We start from the raw sequence: 23714 nt of genomic DNA, 5'->3' as shown, positions 1-23714 counted from the left end.
GGACCTGATTTTATTTTAATGAGACTTTGGGGTTCCAAGTCAGCTGTACTCTTCGATCTGTTGCTTGGCCAAGCTGGATGGGAGCAAAACAGGGCAGTGTCCCTAAAGCTTTATCTTTGAGAAGCTTAAAGGCAGTTTCATCCTCTGGACTGGGAATGTTTCAACCCCTGCCCTGCTTGGAGGTTACTCAGCACTTGCGGTTTTTGGCAGCTTTTTGGAGCTGTGTGTGCAGTGCTTTATGGGCTTATCTGCTCTGGTCTGGAAGTGCTCTGTTTTCAAGGGCTGCCCCTGAGCTAACAAGCCCTTAGAGGTCTGGGATGCCTGTGCTCCATTTCCAAGCAATCTTTCTCTTGCAATCTTGTAGCTGGAGTAAGCAGATACATCAGGTCAGCTGTATGTAGACTATCTGTGTGGGTAAGCCTTTTATCTCTTAATGCATCTTTGAGGAAGGGTGTACAAGTAGTTAACATTCAGAAAGATGGGGCCCTAACTTCTGTATGAGCTCTTGGGCTCTAAAGCTCAAAAAATAATTGTATTGATTTTGTGTAGATATTATCCCAGTATGCGATGGGGGAAATGAGCACAGAATTTTCTAGGCGTCTGAAACTTTAACTGGAACAGGAAATAAAAAATGAACTTTTCAGCTTCAGTAGTGCTTTATATGCCAAACCAACTTCCCTTTTCCCAGTGGAGTGTGCTTAGTGTTAGAGCACAGGTTATATGGATTGCAGCTGGGGGACACAAAGCCAAGCTCCCCCAGCTCAAGTAGCTGATGCAGCTATATTGAAATCATTGGAGCTGTTCCACTTTATGCTGGCTAAGAACTTTTGCCTGAATGATTTGTTTTTTAATGTGGTCCTGCAGGGCTGTCCAAGTCACTGCAAGTCTGTGTTTTTCTGTGGCTACATCTATTCACTCATTGTCTCCTTTGAGTAATTGCAGAAACTGAGACTGAGTGGAGTGGGCCAGGTGGTGTGACTGATGACAGTATTTCTTTGGGTATGAAGAAAATGCATCCAAGGTAAAAAAGAGCCTTCCAGAAAGGAAGGAAGTGCCCTTTTAATCTTCTGGTGGCTGCTGTTACCTTGAAGGCAAATACCATTCTTAACAAGTCTAGTGGTGTTCCCCAGTTGGCTCTCTCCTTTGACTTTGCTGTCAAAACTTTAATTAATGCCAAATAAAGCTGCTTGAATTTGGAAGTGAAAAGGGAGATGGCTGAAGATCTCTGAGTACAAAGCTTCACAGTGGCCGTGCATCTCAGGACTAGGCAGGAAAAGAAGGAAACCTTTTGGTTGATTTAAAAAAAAAAAAAAAAAAAAAAAAAAAAAAGGCAACTTTCACTAAGGTTGATGTCTTTTAAGTACTTTGGCTCAACATCCAGGCCCTTGAAAACCACCTCCACAGTGACATGGCACAATGGTTCTGTTTATTCCTAAATGCAGCATAGCTTTCACGTGCCTGTTACTGTGAGATCCTGCAGTGGCTGCTTTAACCTGCTAATTTTAAGAGGCAATTGAGGTGAACAAACAGAGGTTGTAGCTTTTTTTTTTTTTTTTTTTTTTTTTTGTAGCTTCCCTACCCTCACTCACAGGCCTCTTATAAAATGTAGGAATCTAAGTAGTTTAACAGTGCTGCCATGTCAGCCTGTCATTCTTCTAGGATGTTTTTTGATTTATGTTTTCCTGTTACTTAGTGAAAGCTTAAATGAAATTATTCTGGGCTATAATTTAAATGTCAAGTGTAATTATTGATGAAATGATCTGCTTACTGGTGCACTTGACTCCCTGGAGACATCCCTTTATAGAACCCTAGAACCATTTAGGTCAGAAAAGACCTCTAAGATCATCCAGTCCAGCCATTAACTCAGCACTGCCAAGTTTACTGCCAAATCATGTCCCGAGGCACCACACCTACGTGTCTTTTGAATACCTCCAGGGATGGTGACTCAACTACTTCCCTGGCCAGCCAGTTCCAATGCCTCGTGACCCTTTCAGAGAAAAAGTGTTTCCTAATGCCCAAACTAAACCTCCTGCTAGCATGACTTGAGGCTGTTTCCTCGTGTCTCATTGCTTGTTGCTCAGGAAAAGAGACCAATCTTCATGTTGCTGCAGCCTCTTTTTGATGCAGCTGTAGAGAGCCAGGGTGTCTCCCCTGAGCCTCCTTTTCTCCAGGCCAAAAAATCCTGGTTCCCTCAGCCATGCCTCATACCTTGTCCTACAGCCCTTCATCCTGAAGGTAAAGAGAAATGGAGACAAGGTTGCTTGTGGCTAAGACCTGGAATTCCTGTCCACAAGAGCATTTTGCTTCCCCCTCTTTGCTACATGATCTAACTTAATGTAAGAGTATTTAATTTAATATTAAAGGAACAGTTAGAAATATAGGAATAATAAGAGTCTGATTTCTGGCATAAATGTCATATGGATGAGGTTAGCTCAGGGTGGCCTAGGGTTTATAGCAGCAATATGGGAGTCAGCATTGCCTGGGGTATATTTAAAGGGGCCGTGGTGACAGGCTCAAAAATCTTGCAGTTCTGTTTTCCGGGGTTAGAGCTGATGCTTCTGGTGTCTTTTTAATGTACTGCTTGAAAATTCACAAATTCATACCAGAGTTCTTTCCCTTGCTGCTCTGGCAGCTGCAACACTACCAGCTCTGATTCTTCATTTAAAACAACAAAAAAAAACACCACCACCAATAGAAACAAAGTGAAATGGTTTTTATTTAACCTATTTTAGTATCTCATGCCACAGTTCTTATGGATCTTGTGGTCTTCTGTGCAGTGTATTAGTGCCATGGAGAAGGATTCTGCTGAAGTAGTTTATAGCTGACTGCAAAACTGCCCAAGGACACTTAGATCTGTTTTAAAAATGGGAATTGGGCATCTTCATCTGTTGTATGGGTTTGTAAGAATGTGAACAGCAAAGAATATCTTGTCTTCAATCTCTCTGGTGGATAGAGAATGCACAAGACTATTGGACTTTGTTCCATAAAAACTTTGACAAGTTCACAGGGATGTTTAAAGATCACTTAAATTACTGATTTCATACCCAAGGGTATTAAAAGAAGGTGTCTGTTCCTTTAGGTCCCCTTTTCATGGGTTACTTTTTTCCTTTGGCCTCTTCCTGGCTGACTCCAGACTGAAGATGGAGAGGAAAACTAATCACAGCAATATAGCAAATCCATGTTAATAGTTTTACTATGAGCATGCTCAAAGATGTGTGCTGCAGATGTGTTTAAATATGAAAATAAATGGGGTAGAGCTCTGTTGATGGCAAGTAAGCTGCTCTGAGTAACAGCTTGGCATATTCAAATCCAAATGTGCTGCTTCCAAAATGTCATAAAAAATGTATGTGTAGTATTTGACTGTCTGTGTGCCATCTGTGTGTGTTCTAGTAAAGCTCTTCAATAACTTGCTAATCGTTACTGTGTTGTTCCTTTCTTTAGCACCCTTGGATCTTTAGCAGGATTCCCAAGATAATCTTTTTCTTAAGGGTTTCATTCAGCTAGATTATTCTCCTTGACTGGAATTCTTATCTGAGGAGGAAATGAAGTCATGAACTCCTACACCTACATGCGTGTTTTGGATTAAGCAGTGATCCTGTTATAAAAATCAGAAAGCTTTTTAAAAGCTTTTTAAAGGCTGAGAACTCAGCTTCTATATACTGCAGACAATATAAACAAAAGATGCACATTAACATATCAGAATGGGATAGAAGTGGAAGTAAAGAAGCAATTTGAAGAGAAAGTGGGGGAGAACATAATGCAAGGAGTCTGGAAAACCATTTAAGAGTAGGAAAAAAAAGATAAATGTTTCTGCAGCCTGTCAATGTAATTCTGTTCAGTGTTAGTATTAAATCTCAGAAATGCAGCCCTGAAGAGTGCCTGGTTTGTTTGTTTTTTTTTTTTTTCTTCTTCTTTCTTGCATTTAGATCATTACTGCAAACCTCCAGACACTGTCCCTCTGCTTGTAGTGCTAAACCACCATCTTCATGGTGATAACAGCATATAATTCTGCAATCAAGACACTAAACAGGCTGTAAAGTGAACTTCTCACATTATGGGAACGTTGAAATTGTTAGGTCATCAAGGAATATGGGTGACAAATATAAATTTTGAAGAAAGTGGGGAGTTCACCATCAGGTGTTTGGTTGGGTCTTGGTTATCCTAGGTGCAGCCTGGGCTGGGAGGTGCTGTTAGGGAATACATATTTGGTACTTTCGAGACTGAGAGGAAAAAGAATTTTCTGTATGCATATCTTCCCAAGGAAAACATTATCATTTAAATAATGTCTTGCCTGAGGCCCTGAAAAGCTCCAGTGCTTAGCGCCTGAGTGTTACATTATATATTGAATTTTACATTTCTGATGATCCGTGGTTATGCAGAGAAGAACAGATGCTTGCTAAGCATACCAATATCCTTAATTTTCAGGACTGGGTAGGTATAATACTTGAGAGATTAATATGCTATGCTGATGACTGATGCAGAGTAAACAATGAAGCTTTAGCGGTGGTCTTAAATCTTTTGGTTGTTGAAAGCCATGCAGTGGCTTCAGCTCTGGAAGTTCTGGGAAAAATGAAAAAGGAATTGGTGAGTGAAGTTCAGACAAAAACCTAAAGCATTAGTTACTAGGGAACTCTGCAATGAAAATTGCCCGTATGTTTAGGACTAATGTGTATGTTTGTGGCATGTTAAGAACTTACCCATCCGTGTGAGGAAAACAGAGCATTAGCTTTATGGCTCTGACCATTCACGTCTGAGGTCTTCAATGCAAAGCACACTTAACGACTGCAAAATGAACCATTCTTCTGAGACCCTACTGATACTTTTAGGCATTGCTACTAGGTAGATTTTGATCACAAGTTGTTCGTGTGGGTGGTTTGCCTCTGAACTACAGTAGCACTCGGCACATATCCTGAGCTTATTCATTGTGAGACCCCTGCGCTGCAGTAAATGGGTGCTTCTATATTAACATCTTGGTGTTGATCAGAACTATATTTCTGAAACAAAACTACCTGTCTTACTTGCACTGTGCATGCAGAGCATGCTAATTGCTTGGACTGGATTGCTTTCAGATGAAACTAAACTGGAAGCTGTGTTCCCTACCATTGGAGTGCCTTCAGTCCACAGGACTGGACTGAGAAGACATCTGGAGTGTCAGGTCCTCATTTTAGAGACCTCTCTGTCTGAGCTGCTTGTTGGTGTGGTTGCAGCCAGTGAAATAACCGGGGCTGTGTACTCTGTGAGGCTTTTCCTCCAGATTCATTTTTGTTCCCTACATTGTATGCCTTTGTTTACTAGAATTTTTCCTCTGGTCAGAGAAGCAGAACTTCCTTCCATAGGATTAAACCAAGCATTTAATTTGTGTGATCCAAAGGAAACACCATCCTGAATGAAGCTAACTTGGAGCCTAGGAAAAGTGATATTCCGTGAAACAAGACCCACGTCTTGTTACCGACATGTGGATTAAAACATATGGGTTAAAGTCTTCCTTAAGGTTTATAAGGTCATCTTTGCTAATTGAAAAGCTGCAGCAAAGCCAAAACTTGGAAGTTCTGGTGGTTATAGGCACTTCAGATAATTGCGTATGAAGATTTATTGTAGCATTTTTGTTCTATGCTTCCTGACCCTGTGAGTCATGTTCCAAAAGCCTGTGTTAGCTAGAACATCAGCTTCTTACGGATCTGAATGAAAAAATGTGATCCCATTCTTCCTGTTTTGCTGTGTTCCTGTAATATACCCAGCTTCCAGGCAGGCTCCTGATGCCATGCCTACACTTCTAGTTTTTCTGCTGTCACCTTCCTCACTAGAAATGTTTATGTGGCAGAAGCTTTTGTCTTCCACATTTATCAGTTTCTCTCCAGGTCTGTCTCTGCTCTTCTGGACAGCACAGCCCAAGATCTCACCCTTAGAAAACCAAACTATTTAGAAGAGTTTTCAGGTTAGTGTGTTAGCCAGTACAGGTCTCATCAGTCTTCCTTTGGTTGTTACACAGGGCAACTGTCAATATGTGCACATATAAGACCTATGCAGCAAGCCGAGGTGGATGGAAGTGTTAGGACCCTGTCCTTCCTAAACGTATGGCCCAGCCCTCGCTAATGATGTTGGGCTAAAATGGTTGCTTCAAATATTAGTCAACCTACTACTAGTTTTCATGGCTGTAGATGTGTAGTTAGTCTAGGTGTAAATTTCAGTTCTAATCAGGTCGTTTTGATACACCTGGATGTCTCTCACTGGAAAGAAAGCAAGCATGGTATCTGTTTTCCTAGTGCTCCTGACTTCAGACTTGCAGAACAGCCTGGTGCTGCTTGTGCTGGAAAGAAACAACAGCTCTGACAGGAGATGTATTGAAGATGCTCCCAATTTAAGTCATAGAAAATGTTTGTTTAGCTTCTGTTAATTTTGGCAAGGAGGGAAGTGTAATTTTCCCGGTACTGAATGTGTTTCAGCTTCAGTTCCAACAACACTGGTATCTCTGTGCCTATTTATCCAATCCATGTAGCTGTATGATTGGCAGTCCAAGATAAGCAAAACTTGTTTGTCCTTTTGAGATGTGAAAGGGTGATTATTAGAGGAGTACAGGTGTCCATGGAAGCTGCACGCAGCATAGTTTTATTTGGAAAGTGTTTACTTCTTAAAATTAATCTTCTTGACTTATGTACTTGTTCCTGTTCACCATTTCTTTACTGAAGTTTGTCTGAATGAAACCAAAGGCTTCAGAAAGTTATGACTTCAAATTGGAAATTTATGCTGTCTGCTTCTCCCTGTAGTAAAGCCAGCCTTTTGCCCAGAACTCAGGTTTGATTCTCTTCATAAGCATCTGGTTAAAATAACTGAATTGAGCTCCACAGAGAGAGCCTATTTACATAATACTTGAGCTGTGACCCCATGGCTCTGTTCCAGTGAACTGAAATTTGCCTTCTGTTTGTGATGCTGTTTTTTTCCCCCTCCGTAGATTGGATTTAATATCCTGCAGTAGAGAAAGTTGAATTCTCCAGAGCAGTAAATAGACAAGCTCTAAGTGCAGGAGAGATGATCTAGAGTATGGGATTTGATGAAAGATAGACAAGTAAGGCTCTTCCTGAGCTGAGAAGAAGGATTTTTTTTTATGAGAAAAGTGTTAAGTGAGTTAAGTTTTGGCAGGCACCTGCAGGAATGTGAAAGCAAGCAAGGCAGGAAGAAGTTTGAGAATTGTCTTGCAGGGTTGGAAAAGCATGAAATAGGGCAAGGCATAGTGTGTACTTTTGAACTCTGATCGTATTAGAGAAAAGTCTTGACTCATGTTAACTTAATAAAAAGTAGGACAAGTCTTAGTGAGTGCCTTGTGCGTAGTCTGTCTGGCCATGAGCCGGGGCTGGGGGTTGTTTCACAGCATTTCACAAATTCAGGGCTGTATCTGCACGGATTAAAGTGACCCTCCGAGACTGTGTTTGAAAACAAAGGTCCTTCATGTTGAATATAATCTGAGAGAACGGAAAAGGGAAAAGGAATGGAAAAGAACTGAGAAAAAAGGTTGGATTGTGACTATTTCTTTAACTCTGTACCTTTCCTAACTCTGCACAAAATGTTTCTTCTCAAACCGGTGACAAAGCAGCTAGATGTTGCAAAAGCTCAGATTTTTTTCTGTGAAGAATTCAAGTCAATTTATCATATTTGAATGTTTCTTATGCTTTACTTATCCTCATCAGTGCTCAACGAAGGAATTGAGTCTTGGCTGAGATAATGTTCCTGTTTTTCAGCTAGGGAATGGAAGAGCAGATAGCTGCTTGGATAGTTTCAAATGGAATTAAATTTAACTGAGGTTAGTGGACTAGCATGTGCTGATTAACGATCAGATTCAGCTCATTTACTCCAGGCTTCTGATCATTTAAATGCTTATTTCAATGTGAGATAGCAGTGTATGTCTACCTCGAGGTGCTGTACAGTGAGAGCAGGGTAACTGCAGCATGCTTAGATGTTTGGGGTAGCTGGGTCTTACTGTCAGTGACTTGAGTGCAACCCAGCAATAATGTGCACTGGTATGGTTTTGTCTTTAACTTTCTGAAGAAAACGGGAATGTTCAGGAAGTTTTCAAAAGAGGCTGTTGCAGTAGTATTTGTAGATGAGCAGATGAAAATTACCATTAAATCTCCCCGTGCTTTTTTCTAGAGCAGTTCTGGAGATTTATTAGGTTGGGGAATAAGATGGTGTATGCATGGGCAGTTGCGTGCCTCTCCTTACCTTTGTTAGCTTAGGCCGTACTTAATCATGCCCAGTTGCACTGGACTGGCTCCTGAGTTTCCCAGTGGTACACGGTGGTCTCAAGCACGCCTAGAGCTCTGTGCCATCAGGTCTCATGGTGCCAGTCTCGAAGCAGCAGATGTTTGAATGACAGCCAAAGGGGTCTGCATGGCTCCTGCTCCACGTGCCTAGGTGACAATCCCCCCTGTTCCTGCCCACGCAGCCCGCCTCCCTTAGCCCCCTCTGACAGTCAGGGCTCGTTTCCATGGAGCTGTTTCATCCATACCTTAGAAAACCTTTTTTTCTGTTCCCCTATAGACATAATTTCAGGTTTCCATGGAAACCTCTGAGGGAGGACCCAGGGTATCTTAAGAAAGAACTGAATCTTGGTAAGCCCGACTTGTGAATGTATGCTCATAACACACATGATGGCAGTGTTCACTGCCCTATTAGTTGTTCTAACTTATGTTAAATATGGTGAAAAAAGCTTGAGGGACTGTCTGACTTAATAAAGCTCAAACTCTGAAAGTTACAGTTAAAAAAAAAAAAAAAAAAAAAGAAAGAAAGAATTTCAAGCAGTTAACCGAACTGTCACGCTGTGCATAGCTGTAATGACATTGAGATAAAAAATGAACGGTATCGTGTAATCTCATATCTAGCATCAGTCTTCTAGAAAGATGGAATAAATACTGTAAATCCATAAGCTTTTATTTTTAAACTATTTTAAAAATATTTCATAAAATAATATATAAAATTCTAATGATTTAAAAATGATAAAACTAGATCCAAAGCGGAATATTCTTTTCTTTCAGCTTTCAGTATTTATTTGGGGAGGAGGAATGGGATCAAGTATTCACCATAAATTATGGGAAAGTCGTCAACACCAGCAGTGTTGCGTAATTTCAGGAGAGCCAGGAAGCGGCGATCGCTTGTGTTGGAAGCTGTGTAGAGGTCAGGAAATGACTGGGGCTGAAATAGCTGGCTGTGATTCGAGGTGCTGCCTGTGACGGCTAATGCAAAAGGTCTAGACTGATGGAACTGGTGAGAAAAAAATACAAACCTTGTGTGGGGTGGGCACAGGGCAAGTGCCACGGGTGGATGTGGAGGCAGGTTGTGCGCTGACTGCATCAGGTCTGCTGTGTTCTGCTCCTTGTCCCCAACCCAGTCAACTATTTGAATGTCGTGTGTTTAACAGCAACTACTGATTTCATTTGTGTCAGGATGAATGGTCAAGGGTAAGCACGTCCTTCATGTATGTACCTGCTGTCCCACTGTGCTTCTAGGATTTTACTTGGTTTGCTTGAGTTGGAGAGGTTTTGTTGATTGTAGTGATTTCTGGATCACATTCTGTGACTTTAATCTTGAAAGATCTTTTGAAGAATCCTAGAGAAAGAAAAGTTGCCAAAAACCCTCCCAAGAAAATTAGCCCTGGGTACATCTGTCATTTCCGTGACTAGGAATTGTATTTCAGTGGTATTAACCGAGGGGAAGATCGGAGGGTGCTGCTAGTGACTCATAAATAGAGGGTAGCCTGGAAAGTTCTGCGAGTTTGGCTGAAGTGCTGTGAGTGTCTGGAGGTGGATTATCAATTACTGCATTAAAGAAATGCCTGAAGAAAAATGATGTGATCCTTGCAAAATGTGGGCCTTCAGTCTTCTGTTGCGAAACTATAGCACTCCGTGTTCTTGTCATTTGCCTTTTCTTGAGCTGAAAGTGACTAATGTAGATATGGCCTGGTAAGTGATCAGTTTAACTCCTGTGTGCATTTTTGCTACTTGGATTACCGGCAGCTGTTGATTCACATCGTGAGCTTCAAGTTGCTTTTTGTTCCCTCGTATTGTCACCGCACAAGCCTGAGGATTTCTTTGACAAGTTCCCTTTATTTCGTGCTCAGACATTTGTTATACTTAGCTTCTAAACTTAGATCCGTGAATAATTTTTAATCTTTTTAATAATCTCAGAATGGTCCTGCATGTACTAAGCAGAGTCCTATGGGAGAAATAACCTCTTTTTTTTTTTTTTTTTTTTTTTTAAAAAAAAAAAAAAAGGGCTTCCTGCTGGGAGCCATTCACATAAGTATGTCTCTGTAGCTGGACATAAGCGCGTGCTCTGTAGTGATCTCTGTGTGCGTACAAATGGAGCCTGTGTGTACACAACCACACATTCATAGTGGTATAACTGCAGAAGGTGCTGAGAGTAGGTCCTCCTGCACAGCCGGGCTTAGCTGTCAGTGTCTTCTTGCACACTGAGCATGCAAACATCGCTCTGCCTGGTCCTGCCTTCTTTCATAAAGACCAGAGCTATGGGAAAGATCTAATGATCTGGATTAGTGACCATCCTGATGCTGAATTTGTATGGAGAAGAAAAAAAAAAAAGTGTGAAATTAATGAAGTCCCTTTGGAGCCCATACATCCATGCAGCTACAGAACTGTGGGAGAACTCCCAGGAATAGAGGACAGCAGCGTTTTCAAGTCTGTATCTAACCCAGTCTGTATTTAACCTGTGTGTTTATTTTCATAAGCAGCACCCAAGAGTGAGGAAAGCTGCTTATGAGTCAGATTCCTGCTGCGCTCCCCTAGTGACTTGGGGGAGCGTGGGGGGAAGCACGTTGAGGAACATCACAATTCTTACCATTGCCTCTCCTTTCACATCTCTTGCTGGTGCTGCTTCCTGCCCTAGGAAAGATGCACTGCAGGAGAGCTGCCTGCTAGAAGAAGTGACATGAGGGCGATCTCAGAGTGTGCCTGCGGGCCCAAGAGCCACCTTACAGCCAGCTGCTTGGTTTCCTTCCGGCCCCTGTGGCAGCTGCTGCGGCAGCAGTCGCAGCTTGCAGTTGCTTTCTGTGCTTGCTGAAATGCCGGAGCAAGCTGTTAACTGTCTGTAACTGCCTTCAGTTTAGGGACGGTGTTATAAATGCAAACTTTATTAGTTGTAGCCTTGTTGTTTGCTCCCTCTGGCTTTGAAACTGCTTTTAAGATAGTGGTGGGAGTGAGGGGGAAGGGAGGGAAAGCCACGGAAGATCCTGCCTGATTCTCTTTCTACATTCAGCAGGATTTCCTATGATCCTTGTGATCCTTCCTGCTCTGTTTCCCCCTCCCTCTCCTCTGTCCACATACACATCCGTACACCGGGTGCCTTCACTCCAACACCACTGCAGCTCCCAAAGGTGCTGAAATGAATCCACTGCTGTGTTTTAGAGGTTTCCCTGATGAAGACAGCCACAGAAGACTGCCCATGCTTGCTGCTGTTCATTTAACCCTGTAAGTGCTACACTACCATGTGAGTTTCATGCTGGCTACTTGAAATGTGTACTGTACCAAGTATCTAAGTATTTAAACTTGGGCAATTTTAGATCAAAGACTGTCACCTACCAAAAGGGAGAAAAGCAGAAGTAGAGAGTGTGCGACAGTGCGTATTACACAGGTTTGTTGACTGTAGTTTGTTTTTTTAAGTCTTTTTTTTTTTTTTTTTTAAGTCAGGCAGTATGGAACAATAAGAGCTTTGTAATTCTGAAGGGAACTACATTAAATGCGGAGTTGTTTGGTAGCGAAATTGGAATGTCAGAGCTATACAGAAAAAGCAGCATGGTGTTACATGCCAAATCTATGAAACAGCGATTCTTAACAAAAATGCTATTCAGCTGAATTTATTTAAATGTTTTGGTGTTTATCAAATGTTTTTAAATATTTGTTTTGGAATTGTATTTATATAAATGTTGATATTTAAGGATTACAGAGTAAGCAATTAGAACTTCTTAAGACAGATGGAATTGCTCAGGAAAATATGAAAAGTGATCTCAAGGATGTCAGTTCATGCATGCACATGATAGCTATTTAAACGATGTTCCCATCTTTTAGTTGAACTGTGGCCTGTTTGAGTAAAATGGATCAGTTTCTTTTTTAAATTATATCTAGCTTCTGTCTAGTTTTGTTCTAGATTGCTGAAGTTTTTTTCCTGGGAGGTGTCTTCTCCATTATGTAGAGACTTACGGCAAAGATTTGACCAAGGATATACTGTAGGCAGTCCAGAGCTAGGCATAAATCCTTTGCTATCAGTGTTTCTGTTGCCCTCCTATTTAGTAGACCTCATTGATTTTTAAGAAGTGTAAGTTATCAAGCATCAGAAGTGGTCTTGGTGGCAGTCTTTGGAGAGCTATGATTTTGAGTTATTTTATCCTACTTCAGCTGGTCAGACTTTGTTGGAATATATCATGTAAGCAAAGGATAATAATCCGCCTGCTAAAAGGAGGATTGCTGAAGAGAAGATCGGAATTCACTTACATGATTCTTAGCAGCTTATGATGCTGTGCAGACCACAGTTGCACATATTTTTGAGAGGAAATGATCAAATCTTTTCTGGAGTGCAGCAAGGGATGTCCATGACATGTTGCAGGTAGTTCTTAGTGCTGATCCCTCTGCTGCAGGCAGTGCTGATGTGCAACATCTTCCTGCAATTTGTATAGGCAGCCCTGAGTTTTGTACTTGGATAAGACTTAAATGTGTGGCACGTAAATTCTGCCTGGTAAATGAGACAGAAAAGTGTCACATCCACCCCTCACAGCTGAGAACAGTCCTACCTGAAACAGAGCCTGTGCTCATTCCAGGCTTCTTCACATCACCGAGGTCAACTGTGGTAGTGGGAAGGAGACAAGTCCTGACTCAGCTTGTGTTACTGCATGAGCAGCTGTGATGCTCTCACTGGGCGGACACTGCAACACTGAGCTCTAATTTTACATCTCTGTTTCACTTCTCCGTTGATTCTGTTTCTAAAAGTGTTTTTAATAAGTTCTCTGAGATGAGTCAATTGCGGTTTTTCCTTGTTTTGCTGTCCTTAATTTCTTGGTGTAGGTTCATTGGAAAAAAAGGCTTGTGTAAGCACCTCCTGAGGAAGTGTTCCTGCTGTGCTCACTTCAGTAGGTATCAAACTCCTGCAGTTGCCTTAAAATACATTTTATGTGGGAAACACCAAGGATGCGATGTAGAGTCCTACTCCCAGGGACTTGTGTATGTTCACAAGCTTGGTGCAACTCCTCTGGAGAAGGACTTTTCCTTGAGCTGAGATATAGAACCTCTGTTTTTCACACATGTGAGTTTGCTTATGTGATGTTAGACTGACAGATGTTGGTTATTTGTGTGACAAAACCTTCTGGATGTCTCGAGCAGATGCTGTTGAATCTTTACTTGAAGGAGCGAGACCCAGCCTGTTTGCCCATCTGTCTGGGCTTCTGCCTCATTAAGTGTTCTGTATTTTAAACAAAATGGGTAATCGCCTTGATCTGAGCTGCTGAGTGTTTTTGTATCTCAGGCAGACAACTATTTTTGTAGGCTTTTGTATACCTGATTTGTCTGTCCATCAACGTTTGGAAAAACAGAATATTAGCTGTTGCACAGCACTTATTTCCACTGAACCTGAACACCCTGAAGAAGGTACATTAACAGTTATTCTTGTCACAAAAGCTACTTAGTGCAGGAGAACAAATTCCCCTGAAAATTGGTGAAAGTTAGTTCTGAAACATAAAAGGATTATCTGAAATTCCTGTTGAACCATGACTGTGCAGAAATGAAGTACATGAGTACAGACAAAGCACTCCCCAGTACATGCCATGGTTATGTTACATGGAAGTTGGTAGAGCTATTTATTCATTTCACCTGTGGTGAAAGCTGAATTTATTATTTGCAATTTTTCACTGGGATTCTGATGGTAATTCCATACAGTGATCTAAGTAAAAGCTTAAAGCATGCAAGTTGCTTTCCAACAAGCTTAAAACAAGACATAACTTAAAACCCCCGTGATGTGACTTAGAAGACAACATAACATCTTTGAGTTATGCTGAAAAATGTAATAGATCCTGTCTCTTAGGTAAGAGAAGGAATTTACAGCCATTGGCTTTGGAGGCAGACTAAGTCTTAATGGAAAAGAACGACGATCATCAGGTCCCCAGCCTCCGTCCCAAAAGGTGGAAAGAGATTTGCTTCTTAGTACACTTTTAGTGTTTAAACCAAAAGGTTTACTCTCCCAGTTATTTGGGAATTGTTTGGCACATGGCAGTCACACTACTGCTATCAATACCTTTTTAACTGTGCCTAATTATAAAGCCTATTGGTTATTTTAGATCCAAATCAACTACTTACATAAGCTCTGTGCCTTAGATTTAATTACTAGATGTTATTCGCATCAGAGACACTGATTCATCCGAAGTAGGTAATTGCCAGATTCCAGTGTATTAAAGAAAGACATTTATCTCATGCCTCGCTGAGCTTCTGCTTACTGGGGCTTTTTTCTTTGCCATTTAATGTGGGCTTTTTTTTCTGACACCTTTACAGAGGTGTCATTGTGCAATTTAGCCCTCAGCACACTGATGAGAGGCCCAGAAATATTGTTAAAAAAAATATCTAATAAATGTCATTGTTCACTTGAAACTAATACTGGTTGGCTGAGGAGTGGGAGTAAAATTGCATGCAGGCAAGAATGAATGGCAGGTATATTTATAACTAATGAAAAGATGCTGTGAGGAACTAAGTATTCATTCCTGCAGAGGTTATTGACTCAAATGCTGATTCGGAGCTGAATAATTTTGTAAGTAAGAGTCAGAACTTTGAAAACTAAATTCACAACTCTAAGATTTTTGTCTATTCCTGCTTTCAGAGTCTTTTCCAAGGGCAGTGACATTGTTTGCTGGAATTGACTTGTTTCCCTTTCAACTCCCACCACAGGCAGAATTTGACCCTGCGAATGAGATGTTGCTTTGCTTGTAAATTAGTCTCTCAAAACTACTGCATAGCCTTCTGTAGAAAAATTAAAGCACCTTTTAAGAAAGGTAAAGAGTCTGGGAAATGTCTGGGAATGATACTGTTCCCACATGCATCCATGTATCTTCCTGATGTCCTATGTCCCTCCTTCTTCAAAAACCCTTCTAAAATTAGCAGTGGTTTACATTTTAACATTCAAGAACAGTTTGCTCCAAAGAGGAGCCCTGGGTTTGTAGATTCAATTGGCTGGTCAAAATAAAAAAAAAAAGGGGAGATGCAGGTGTTTTTGAAAGGTCTGATTCAGTCTGTCAGAGATTTAGCTAGCCTGTATGTGCTACAGGCTGAAGTCCTGATTTGTTTTCCTTTGTCTTAGTAATTGTTTTTCACATTTTATCAAGTCTTTTGATTCTAATTTGTGTAGCAGAACAAGGAAAGAAGGACCAACTTTCCCTGTAGAATTCAATTTGGAGGTGACAAATAGTTTTAACTCTGTAGAAGGTAGTGAGGAAAGAGGGATAAAATCTGGAACTGAATCTTTCCTGGTGTGATTTCCTTGACTGTATTGATTTATACCAGGGATTAATTTGTTTCTCAGCAAATGCTACATACTAAGTCTTGCACACCTTGCTAGCAAAGCCTGTCTGCACACATCTAGATCCTTCAGCTTTTCCTATGAATATCTGCCCAGGAACAGGACTTGCTTTTTATGAGAGACTCTTAGAATAACCCTCCAAACCAGAAAACAGTCTCAGCTCTAGCCATGTATGCTTTGCTGTCTGTTTCTCCTCTGGCAGCTTGGTCCTTGATCTTTTAGCACCTGCTCATAAGCTTTTCTCCTTTGTAAGTGAACCTGACCTAATTTCAGAACATCTTGCACTGAGGCAGGACCCATGGGAAAAGCCTTAGTTTCTGTATGAGTGTTGAGACTGCTGATCCTGAAGAACATAAGATGAGCAACTGGAACGTGTGAGGAGAAGCAAATGTCACAAGGGTGCAAGAAAATCCTCTTGGGTTATGAAGTTTATGAAGAAATGCTTGTGTGGAGGGGCTCAAATGCAGTTCCTGAGGTGAGTGAACAAACTCCACGGGTAATCCAGATTCCCAGCTCTTGGAGGAAGACTTTCTTATGCTGACTTTGACAAGCATATCCAGCTTGCCTTAAGCATCCCTAGTTCAGTCCTGACCTGTGGAGCATTGTGATAAATGTCACTGCTCGCTGGCAAGGCCCTCCCCTGGCCCTACAAGGCATGTGCCAGCTGTCTGTGGCGCTCAGCGGAGGAAAATCTCAGCGTGGCTTGTAGGGTCTGAAAAGTTTGGTAACCTACAGCTCAGTGCTTCAAGTGATCTCTCAGGGATTTATGCTGCTATCCAATGGTGGACAGATATCTTAAGGTTAGAGAGATCTGTTGTGGAAGGCTGGAATTACGGGCTCTGCGCAAGACAGTAATATTTAGCTAGGGATTAAAGTGGCTGGAAACATGTAATGGCAGCTAAGGATGTTGAACAGTTTGAATGTTGTATTGACAGTATTCTCTATGTCTGCACAGTATCTTAGAGGCAAGGAACCATTTCAGAAGCAGACCTCAAGGCAGCTGTAGCTGAAGCCAGCCTGTTACATTGCCTGCAGCTATTTAGCCACTAGGGAGCAGCAGGGCCCTGCTGGTGCAGGTTCCCCTAGCAGTGGTGCTATGCTCCTGCCATACTGGGATTTAAGAAAACCTGTTGTGCTGTGGACATCGAAGGCAGGAGTAGAAACCCAGACCAAGTGTAAAATGCGTGTTGTTTCAGGGATTCGTGACACATCAAGAAACATCAGAGTGAATAAGTGATTTGTTCTGTGTACTCCACTGTTCAGATGGTCAGCAAACAGACCTGTAATGGGAATTCAATATGCTGTCTTTTCAAATTTAGTTAGATGGCACATAAAAGCCTTGTTCTGAGAACAAGGAGAAAATGAAGGAGAAAGGTAGCCCCCTTAGCAAGTAGCTTGTAATTTTGTGTATTAGGTTTGGCTAATACCTCTTATTTTTATTTTTAGGCTGTTTTCTTCTTCATGTAGATAGTATCCCATGCAATAGCATCACCTCAGATTTCTCTTGGCCCTTGGTTTAACAAGGACTTTGAACGTAGATTCATGTCCTTCCATTTTGTAACTCACCCATGACTGAAGATCCCAGTAAGCGTGTGACAGTAGTTATGAAAATTGGTAGGAGCTGTTAACAAAGAGACCAACAGCAAAGAGCACGTAATTAAAGTAGTCATTGTGATGTCTAATTTGAGAATATTTTCCTATTATGCACATCTTCTAAATCTGGATGTGATAGTAGAAAACTCAGCATAAGATGTAATAATACAACTGGAGATATTAACTGCAAATTAAAGCTCAGCAAATAGTACAATCCCCTGCCCAAATTTCCTAAGGAATAAAAAAAGGACAGTAGGATTTGCAATACTTATTCTTCATTTTCACCAAAACAAATGTCCTAGCTCATGAACAACCAGATTCTCAAAAAAGAAATCAGTGTCTTGCTTTTCTATTCACCATCTTGAAGAGAATCCTTGCTTTGAACTGCAATTGTTCTTGGTGGTGATGGGCCGTGGAATCTTCAGCTCTGTTGGCTCAGGTGAACTCAGGTTCCCCGGACTGTATGTTTTGATTTGTCCTGAAGGTGGCCAAGTGATTTATATACTTTCTTAAATTAAACTTCCACAGTTTTAACACGTCAGGCAGCTATCTTAATCTCAATTTTATCTGCGAGGAACCTGTGACAAAATGTGAGATGACTTTCTCTGAAGGACAAACGAGAGAAATAGGACTGTGTCCCTGGAACCCTGATACCCAATCTCAGCAACAATCCTAACCCATGTATGCCTCATCTCCCTGGCATTCAGGAAGGGAGGAAAAAAAAGGAAAGCCTTTTCAGATAGTTCAGCTTACCAGAGACTGTCACGCTGGTTGGAATCCCATGAGAACTGCTGAGACAATTTGCAGGGTATAAAATGTGATGTGTGCTGCCAACCCTTTCCTCTTGTGTTCTCAGATCGAAGATGCTTGCTGGGTAGGCTCTCATTATAGAAACATAGAAATCATGATTGTTCAATATTACTATAAAAACCCAGACAGCTGAAGAAGTATCACCTGTTTGATCTTGTTGCTGCTTTCATACTGAAAGGCAGATGGAAGAATAAGAAAACTTTGTTCAGTTTGTGACTGCTGGCGTTTGAAGCCCTGGGACAGGTGAAATGGAGCACAGTGTGGGCACTGTTAGTGTAAGCTTCCCCCCAGAGCACTTGGATCTGATCGTGATCGAGTGCCTCTGCTGAGTTGGTGACCTTGCTTTTCCTGAGCGTCTCAAAAGAGTATAACTGCATGATAATTTGGAGGGAAGACATGAGAAGCAGATTCCTGGCAACTGGGGCATAACCTGGCAGTTACAGGCTGTTTCATTAAAAGATGACCATTGCAGACTAATGATCCTCAGCAGTTGTTAGGAACTAGGTCAGCAAGAGACCCTATGGCACTTGAAATTCTATGTGCGTATACATAAAATTTAGCTAATTTCCGACTTCCAATTAGTAGTATAACTGCCCTGGTTTTGGCTGGGATAATTGCAGTACTTAGCTGCCTGCCCAGTTAAGCCATCACTGTAAACTACTTGGTTGCAGCAAAGGCATCAGATAAAAATGTAGTAACAGACACTGCTGGGAAGAGTTAACTGTAGAAGGGAGGCATCTGTTGTCTCTGCACCATCTGTAATGACTGTTTGTAAGATGTAAGGAATCTGCTACATTCCTGTAAGTGTGTTCTGCACGCATTTATCAGCTGTTTCATGCCTGCATATGCATGCTCAGGTAAAACTTATGCCTGAGGGGCGTATTCAGAGCATTCTGCTTATGCATGGTAAATGTGGCATCTACTGTGACATTCACTGCACAGTGGCAGTGCTTTGGATCTCTGTGTAGAGCTCTTCCATACTCATTTACTGTAAATAATCTCTACCTCCTGATGCTGCAGATAGCAGTACATCTACTGTCTTCTGTGCTCTGTTATGCAAGCAAGAAGCACGTATAAATTTTGTAGGCATAGGTGTTCCTTGCATCAAATGCTTATGGCATGAAATACACAAGTAGAAATGGCTGGACCTGCATTATATGCTCGGTGTGATTGCGCTGTATGTTGGGGAAGAGAAATGGCCTTGCTTCGTTCCTGTAAGAGCAAGTGCAGGATTGTAAGGGTGAATGCAAAGTCAGCTGGACATTTTTCAGTTGTGCATGAAGTAGCTCCCAAATAGCTCTGCTACAATGATCTTGAAGAGAAATGACAGTTCTCCTCAGGCATTTGTGTAATTGAGGAAATGGGCTCTAGCAGCCTTGCTGCTGAAGCTGTGGATAATTGAGATGATGGACAGGAATGGTATTTATAAAGCAATATCTATATAGTTATTTTAAATGAGTGTACCAGCTGTAGAAAGCCTTTTCTCTCCTGCCATTCAGTGGCTATTGGGAGTTCAGGGCAAGTTTTGGAGGCTTCCATTTGGCCTTGTACAGAATAAGACTCAAAATTTTTTTGTCTCTGCAGGCATTCATTTCCTCAGTGTTTTTCTAGGGCAAAGTAATGTTCTGCTACTTACTCTTCCAGGAGGCAAACACAGACTAGACAGTTGTGCTTTAGGATTGTTTTTAGTTGTCACAAGACAGAGCAGAAAGACTTGGGAGAATTCCACTTCCAACCATGCTGCTGGTACAAAGTGAAGAGTTGCAGGTAGCACGTCATTTATTCTCTCTGGAATCAGTTTGATTCCTACATTTCCGATGTCAGAGCCTTGCGAGCCGTCTGTGCTGCAAGCCCTGAGCTTGGGAGCCACTGCTTGTAGCCTCCCAGAAATCTTTGTTGGAGTCAGGCCATGTAAAAAGCACACAGTGATACTTGCTAAAGCACTTGGGGTTTTCTTTTGAGTCAGGACAAATGCCCAGGTGGAAAGCAGAGCCACGTAACCTCTGTAACCTCTCCTCACAGGAAGGGCACGCCGTGTACCTTAGTCTGAGATTCAAGTCTGAGCTCTTCTGATTAGGTAAAGCTGTCCTCTTCTGGACCAATTGCTGTTTAAATAATTGTATAATCCTTGAATCACGAGAAAAATGACTGACCTTGTGAGAGGCTCAGTTACTGGACTGTTGGGTATTCTGGAAGGAAGACATCTTTTTCCTTTGTGTTTTGCTCTAAAGCTTTTTTTTAGTTTTGCACAAATACCAAAACCTTGCTGTTTGCATTTGGGGTGAATTTGTTTCTCCTTTTGCCTAGTACCACCTTAGATTTTGAGGTCTGTGCCTATGGTGCTTGTTCTATAAGGGACTGTTTGTGGGGGTTCCTTCAGGCTTTCACCCTGTGCTTTTCTCCAGGCTGACTGTTAGTGTCAGGGGGAAGGGGCTATTGTAGGTATTTGTCCAAAACCCACAAGTGGTAAAGATTGCAAGAGCGTTGTGCTTAAACTTAAGCCACGTGTCTAATTTTTGGTGCCTAAAACAGGGGAAAGTTAAGTTCGTACCAAAACTGTTCGATTGAAGCATCGAAAAAATCTTTTTTTTTTTATTTTTTTATTTTTTCCTCAGAGGGAGGATGTTCATACTGCAACATCCAGGTGAATATGTAGTGTAAGCTGCGGAGATCATCATCCCGTGGTGCACAATGCAATATGCTGCTTAGCTGTGCATGTTTCTGTTCGCTCTGTTTTCAGCTGACAGATTAACTTCTGTTGCTTGTGTTTGAGTATTGACTGGGTTGCTGATGTGCTGAAAAGCCTGACTGTACTGAGCCCTTGTTAGACAGCGTGGTGTGGAACTAGGATCTCTGGTGCTGCTTGCGTGTGCTTTAGCAGAGGGAGGCAAGGATTTAATCCAATCTGTTCTTGTTCTTTTTGGGTAAAATGAAGTTTAGGTATGTTCATATTCTTAATTTTTATTTTGGTATGAGGAGTTTTTAGTACACCTGAGGTCCTTAAGCGTGTGTGCTGCCTTTTTTTTTTTTTTTTTTTTTTTTTTTTTTGGTGCAGGTCTGGGTTAAATACAGCAAACTTAACCGGCCTGAGCTAGTGAAGCAGGTATTTTACCTGAATAGGAAAGAATGCGCTGTTCAGAGACCTTTTGTACTCACAGGCTTGTTCTGTGATTAATGGTGTGTGCTGTGAGCTGTGACCTGTTAGGAAAGTACTGTTACAGGTAGAGGAAATCCAAGGAATTCGGACAGAGTCCCCTTGATTCCTTTGTATACAATGTGTGTAGTGCATAACAAAAATGCCAAGTTCCTGTGGAAATTAATTCGAACAAGTCACCCTTTGTTTTGCGAGGGACAGAATTTAATCTATTCTAGATCTGGTCTTCTGGATTTATGAGGAGAAATGGGCTTCCTTTTGTGATGCTCAAGCGGTTTGTCTTGAGCAGTGTAAGTAGATAGTGCAAAATGATGAGCCACGTCAGTTTTGGATGGTACAGAAAATTGAGGAAAATGTCCTGAAACCTTTGCCCTGTTGCCATATTCTGATGAAAGATTATTGTAAAGTAATGCTGATTTAATTTGGTTTGCTTGCTGATCTTTGGCTCAACTATCCCCTTTAATTTGGAGGAAATGCATTACCTGAAGAAATCAACTGTGAAAGGGTTGTCCTAATGCTGGAAAAATAGGTGCTGTGCTGTGTGAGTCATGATCGGTGCTTGCTGGATTTTGGATGGCAGCTGAAGAATCTGGGGTTTGCTGCCGTGTATGAGGCCAAAATTTGAATGCCTTAAATTGCGTGATACTGTTAGCAATAATGCACAGACTGGAGTCTTTCAGCATTATCACTGACATGAGAATTACTTCTTTTGGGAGGCAAGATACAAATAGACACAGGCTAACCTTTAAGCAGAAAGCCCTGTTGAGCTGAGTGCTCTTTCAGCCCCTGCAAGTATTAATAAAATGGCTAGCAAGCAATATGTAAAGTAATAAAACACTTGGGCAAGTTCTGTATATTTAATTCTCTTAGGAGAGATTGGATACAACACAACTAAGCCTACTGCAGCCCACTTCTGTCCCACGTTGTGACTTATTTCTGACGCCGGCAGTAGAAGCAGGTGGTTGGTGCCAGATGATGCAGCTCCAGGCATGGAACTTGGGGATCAGGTTAACCTCCTGTAATGCACTTAGGGCAAGTGTGCTCGGTGTGAAGCACAGCCTGCAAGTATGTGAGTGCTGCTGCTGTAACTGTGGGGCCATGACTTCGCTGAGTCTAAACAGCCGACAGCCGGATTTCATGCTCTGGTTAGGTATGGTAACAGCAGGCGTAAGTGTAATGAGACTAAGCCCTGTCGCAGGGTAAAGGCTAGTAAAATGTGAAATTCCTGGTGGGGAACAATCCAGGCAGCAGTGAGGGTGAAACTATCCTGACAGGAGTACTTCTACAGCAAGAATCTGGCAACAGCAGCTCTCATGGAAGCAGCCACCTCGTGCTGTCATTGTGGTTTGCACAGAAATAGTCCTTGATCATGGGTGGAATTTTTCACTCTGTGGGTCAGGTGTTTGAGTGGTCTCTCCTATTACACAGCTTCTGGCTTTTTTTTTTTTTTTTTCTCAGAGGACAAGACAGGTGGTCAGCATCCTCTCTCCAAAATAAAAATGTCCTGAGAATGTTTGAGCACAAATAAGTGTTGCTTAGTAATCAGTGAGGTACTTGGAATTAAAGGGCTAGTCCCTGGGTGTGGGTACCCGGTCCTATCCCAGCAGATTCCCATGGCACAGCCCAGGAGAATCATTTGAGGCTGTGCAAATGGTGTGGGGAAGGAGCCCCCGTCTTGCTCAAGTGAATTCCAGTCGTGTTCAGCGAGGCTGAGGATGAAGAAATTGTCCTGGCACAGCCTTGGCAACAAAAAGCAGACTGGTGAAAGGTGAAAGGGCTGGTTCTGCCTTGCCAAAGAAAGCTCCAAACGCTGCTGTTGCCCACAGCAGTGCAGTACGAGTCTTGTTCAATAATTCATGTTGGTGGGGATTGAGGGTCTGCAGCATACTCTGTGTGATTTCTTACTGAAACAGGCAAAAATGCCAGCTTTTTGCCCCTGCTAATTGCTGAAATAAGTGCAATGAAGCAGCAAAATCTTGCACAGTGGATAAAATATTTCACAGGAAATCAAACTCAATATATGGAACAAAACCTTGATAGCCTCCAAAGGGCTACTGCTCTGGTGGCTGCAATACATTAACAAGGGTGGGAGTTCCTTTTGTGGACGGGGAGGAGATTTAAGGGAAAGAACTTCTGTCCCTACTACCTTTTCCTTCTGCGAAAGTGAAGCAGAAGCAGAAAAGTCCCTTCCCACAGTTGCACGTAGTCTTGGTTAAGATTTAGGAATGATATTGTGTGGTTTTGAATCCCGGTTGCCTGAGGAGGAAGCTGAAAGTGAGTTCTGTGAGTTGACGGGGGCTGTGGGTTGATGGGGGCAGTGAGGGTACAGGTGGCTTCAGCATGTGGTGGCACCAGGTGGCTCAAGGACTCAGGTCCAGGTTTCACATCTCCTTCCTCCTCTGTAATAAGGAATCAGCTCATGAGAGGAAAAGGGGGTGCAGCTCTCATTATGCAGGTCTTCAAAAAGTAAACTGTGGCTGTCTATTCTGTAGATGTTTGTCTTTCAGAATTGATTGTTTTGACTTTTTTTTTTTTTTGGATTTAAGTGGGTATTTGTGGAAGGTGTTCCAACTGTGTGTGCCAGGTGTATAGACACCAAGGT

General features: G+C 41.9%; 1 protein-coding gene across 3 annotated transcripts in view; it reads left to right on the top strand.

Moving 5' to 3' along the window:
* The window catches only part of GRAMD1B (GRAM domain containing 1B), a 126612-nt gene that overhangs the window by 9825 nt on the left and 93073 nt on the right, over window positions 1–23714 (top strand). Inside the window, exon 1 of one of the 3 annotated variants that reach the window (XM_082777929.1) lies at window positions 11439–11474. The exons of 1 other annotated variant lie outside the window; for it this stretch is intronic. In XM_082777929.1, the coding sequence (XP_082634055.1) occupies window positions 11449–11474 (26 nt within the window). In that variant the 5' untranslated portion in view covers window positions 11439–11448. Of the gene's footprint in view, window positions 1–11438; window positions 11475–23376; window positions 23396–23714 lie in introns of those variants that run through there. One more of the 3 variants, XM_082777921.1, reaches the window with a different exon arrangement.

This window comes from Aythya marila (assembly GCF_965140915.1).
Source record: "Aythya marila genome assembly, chromosome: 23".
Lineage (NCBI taxonomy): Eukaryota > Metazoa > Chordata > Aves > Anseriformes > Anatidae > Aythya > Aythya marila.
This window is presented reverse-complemented; position numbering and strand designations above follow the sequence as displayed.